Below are 4,091 nucleotides of genomic sequence, written 5' to 3'. Positions count from 1 at the left end.
GTCGATGATGTCCTGCTCGCTCAGGCCCAGCGAACGCTTCAGGATGTCCCTGTTCCAGTTGATGCAGCTCTGATGGGAGGGAGGGAGGGATGGACAAAGGGATGGAGAGATGGAGGGAGGAACGGGTGGAAAGAGGAAGGGATGGACAGAGGGATAGATCGAGGAACAGAGAAGTGGAGAGAGGGAGGGATGGATGGATGGATGGGTGGACAGATGGATGGCCACAGGTGGAAAGATGGACATAGTGATGGGTGGAGGAATGGAAAGGTGGATAGAAGGATGGCGGGACAAATGGAGGGATGGGTGGACGGAGGGACAGAGGGATGGACAATAAGGAACGAGAGAATGAAGAGATGGAGGGAGGGATGGGTAGACAGAGAGAGGGAAGAATGGAAGTATGGACAGAGGGATGCAAGGACACAGATGGAGATCGGGGTGGATGGAAAGGAGCCCCCTCCTCCCCTTCCTCACCTGGACATAGCTATTGAATTTCCGGAGCCCTTCGTCAGCCAGAATCTCTGTTATGGTTGTCCTGGGCACTCCTTCCAGTCCTGCAGCACAATAACTGGGCAGGAATTCCTCCCCCAACACATTTGGGATGAGACTCTTGGCTCTGACCCAGGAGCTCCTCCCATTTCAGGGTCACTGCAGTGAGCTCAATCCCAACCCAGGACATCAAATCTGTGCAGCTTTATACTTCATTCTGCTTCATTCTGCCCCCATCCTTGCTGCTGGCAGCACTTCCCAGCCACCAGATGGGTTTGGGGGAGTTGTGCATCCACCCATCCCATTGCATTTTGCAGGAAAAGGGGAAAAATGAATCCACTGAGCCCTGTTTTCCACCTACCCTTACCATGGAACATCGCTGCCTCACCGAAGCCCTCCTCTTGCTTCTCCTTAAGGAGCTGGTAGCAGGCACTGGGGCTGGCCAGGAGCAGCCGAAAACCCTGAGGAGGGAGAAGGGACGAGATGTGGGGGGGATATAAAGGTTTCACCCCACTTCTTCCCCATCATGGGACTCGTTACCTTCCGATCGGGCGCAGGGACGAAGCTGAGGAACTCATCCACGTGGCCAACAGCGAGCCAGTCCGAGAACAGCTCCACTGGCGCCTGCACCTTCTGGGCAGTGAGGAAGTCCTTGACAGCCTTTGCCATCCTCCTGCCACCGAACCTGGGGGGCACAAGGAGGAAGGTGACATTTTGGGGGGCCCAAGGGCATGCTCTGCTTCTATCCAACCTCAAATGGTCCATAAAAACCATTCTATGGGGTTGTTTTCCACTGCTCTGACCCCCCCATCCTGCATCTCACCTGGGGAAGCTGCTGCCGATCAGGATGCGGCCCAAGGGGTATTCCTTGCCCTGCACTGTCACGGGGGGGCTCACCTCCAAATTCCCAAAGGAATCCAGGCTGGAAGTACCCTCCAGTGCTTGCCGGGCCACGTAACCAAAATCAGGGCCCTGGATGGGGGGAGAAAAGGTAGTAAAGGTTAAAAGGAAAAGGCTGCAAGCATCCAAAGTGCAGCACTCCCAAATCATCCTCTGTGCTGGCTCTTCCCTTCCCAAAAATGCCAGGAAAATTGAGATTTGTCACATTTTTTTATGGATTTGCAAAGCTTTGTGCCTTCTGGGAAGGAAGAAGGAAGGGAACATGTACCAGGATGCTCTTGACAGGGAAATCCTTCAGCCCCCTGTCACGGGGCGAGTCGAAGACGACGGGGAAGGTCTTGTGGGGAGCTTGCACGTAACCAAATTCAACTTCATCCTGGAGAAGGAAGGGATGGAGGAGATGGGAGGGAGCTGCTGCAGCGAGGCTGGGGCTGGGCATCATCCTGCACCCACCTGGATCCAGCGGTCCTGGCGGTTCTCCAGCAGCGGGCACACAGTGAGCGGGCACTTGGCTTTCTCAGCCACAGCACCCACAGCCGCCACGAAATCCTCATTGTTGTCCACACTGGGAAGAGAAATGGGATATAGGATTGATCCAACATCAGGCAGGATGCGGCCACCCACACAGCACCCACCTGCAGACAAAGACCTCCAGCGGTGCTGAGGTGTTGGGGGTCATGATCCACGGAGCCATGCGGAATACCACGGTGTCGGTGAAAATGGGAGTCTCCAGCAGCCCCTGGGTGGCAGAGGGACGGTGTTTGGGCTCTGCTCCCCCCAGCATGGCTCAACTCAACCCCACCACTGCAGGTACCTTCTCAGGGCTCTCCAGCAGCGTGACGTGGAAAGCCACCAGCCCCGAAAAGCCAACATCGGGGAAGGCGAGTCCCTCCACGTAGAAGATGCTCTCCTCCTGATGCCGGCTGGGTTTGATGGTGTAGGTGAGCTTCGAGCCCCCCAGGACGTGCTTGTACTCCTCCAGTGCAACACTGTCTGTGGGTACAACCCCTTTAAGCAGCTGAACCCCTTTTCTGCAGCGTTTCAGCTCTATTTTCTTTGCTAAACCCTTCCCAAAAAGGTGTATGTGATCCCATGGAGATTGCACAGCAGGGACCATCACCCAGTGCCTCAGATAAACCCCAGCACGGGATGTAGGTTGGATGCTGAAGAAGTGGTACCTGCTCTGCTGCAAGGATTTTGCTTGAACCCCAATAATTAGGAGTGTTTCCCCCCAAACCCCAGTGTTGGGCACTCACTGCCGCCGTAGAAAACCCCGACTTTATCAGCATCACTATAGTCCACGTGGAGGACGAGGCGGTGGCCGGTGAAGATGGTGCGGGGGCCTCGGGTGCGCAGCACCATCTGCGACATGTCCTTCAGGTCTGGAGGGGGGAAAGGGGTGTAAGAAAGGAAAATCTGGGGGGAAAAAGCAGGAAAAGGAGGTTTGTTGTGTGGGATGTGCTGGTACCAGCATAAGAGCGGATGGCGGTGTCGCTGTTATCCGGCGTCGTGGCTGCGGGATCATCGCGGTCGCAGTTCACCAGCAGGATGGCTCCGTGTCCATCAGGACCCCACGTCCACGTTGCCTGGTGAAGGAAGGGACAAAACAGGGCTGGAGGGGGTCAGTCATCACATTCCCCATTCCATGGTGGTCCTGGGGGGCTCCCACCCCGCTTTATACCTTATCCAGCAGCGTCCTGCTCACCGTCCCACCGCGGGTGGTGTCAGCATCCAGCGAGACCTCTGTGGGGAGAGGGATGCTGAGGGGGGACATCCCCACCAGCACCATGGTTTGGGGTTCCCCACACTCACTTACCCACGCAGGTGAGGTACAGCATGGCTCTGCCCACGGGCACCCCGCCGGCCTCCCCGAAATATGAAATCCTGACCTGCAACAAGGAGCGGGTGCTCAGCACGGTGCAAATTGGGGTCGCATCCTGCGGGGGCACCAGCACCCACCTTTTCATCACCCACATCCTTGCTGAGAGCATCCATGGCCAGCAGCACCTCGGCACCGGCGGCCAGGGGCCAGCGGCTCACGCTGGAGGGCAGCTTGACGCTCTGCGTGTCATGCACCACATAGAGCTTCACTCCTGGTGTTCCCTGCACGTGGAAGGTAACAGCGTCTTTGGGTGCGGATCTGGGAAGGGAAAAGCCAAGTGAGAGTCCCAAGTGGGGCATTGAGGGAATGATACAGTGTGTGAGCATCTGCAGTGATGCAAATCCTGCCACGCGCGGGAAATACCGCACGAGGTAAGGAATCCTGCAACGTGCCATGGCAACAAGTGGTGCCGAATGCAACGGATCCTGCAAAATGGGATTGCAACAAGTCCTGCAACATGCAATGGTCATAAACACAAGAGGGACGTGGAGCTGCTGGAGTGAGGCCAGAAGATGCCCCGGAGCTGCTGCGAGGGCTGGAGCAGCTCTGCTCTGGAGCCAGGCTGAGAGAGCTGGGCTGGGGCAGCTGGAGAAGAGAAGGCTCCTCAAGGGGACACCTTAGAGCAGCTCCAGTGCCTAAAGGGGCTCCAGGAAACCTGGAGAGGGGCTTTGGACAAGGGATGGAGGGACAGGCCAAGGGGAATGGCTTTAACCTGCCAGAGGGCAGATTGAGATGAGCTCTTGGGCAGAAGTTCTTCCCTGGGAGGGTGCTGAGGCGCTGGCACAGGGTGCCCAGAGAAGCTGTGGCCGGCCCCATCCCCGCC

The 4,091-nt window shown here is 57.2% G+C and overlaps 1 protein-coding gene across 1 annotated transcript in view; it reads right to left on the bottom strand.

The window, feature by feature from the left end:
- Window positions 1-3: 3 nt before the first annotated feature.
- LOC104413645 (protein-arginine deiminase type-1-like) overlaps window positions 4-4,091 on the bottom strand; it is a gene marked incomplete at its 3' end in the record, with an annotated part of 5,463 nt that continues 1,375 nt past the window's right edge. The window contains exons 2-15 of the mRNA XM_010024705.1: window positions 3,346-3,526; window positions 3,203-3,275; window positions 3,068-3,129; window positions 2,855-2,972; window positions 2,643-2,768; window positions 2,201-2,379; window positions 2,022-2,125; window positions 1,840-1,951; window positions 1,655-1,762; window positions 1,310-1,458; window positions 1,027-1,171; window positions 854-947; window positions 472-551; window positions 4-69 (exon numbers count right to left, since the gene is read on the bottom strand). Of these exons, the coding sequence (XP_010023007.1) occupies window positions 4-69; window positions 472-551; window positions 854-947; window positions 1,027-1,171; window positions 1,310-1,458; window positions 1,655-1,762; window positions 1,840-1,951; window positions 2,022-2,125; window positions 2,201-2,379; window positions 2,643-2,768; window positions 2,855-2,972; window positions 3,068-3,129; window positions 3,203-3,275; window positions 3,346-3,526 (1,597 nt within the window). The remainder of the gene's footprint in view (window positions 70-471; window positions 552-853; window positions 948-1,026; window positions 1,172-1,309; window positions 1,459-1,654; window positions 1,763-1,839; window positions 1,952-2,021; window positions 2,126-2,200; window positions 2,380-2,642; window positions 2,769-2,854; window positions 2,973-3,067; window positions 3,130-3,202; window positions 3,276-3,345; window positions 3,527-4,091) is intronic.

This window comes from Nestor notabilis, unplaced genomic scaffold, assembly GCF_000696875.1.
Source record: "Nestor notabilis isolate BGI_N333 unplaced genomic scaffold, ASM69687v1 scaffold1132, whole genome shotgun sequence".
NCBI lineage: Eukaryota > Metazoa > Chordata > Aves > Psittaciformes > Psittacidae > Nestor > Nestor notabilis.
The sequence above is the reverse complement of the archived record's forward strand: the minus strand, read 5'-3'. Positions and strand labels throughout refer to the sequence as shown.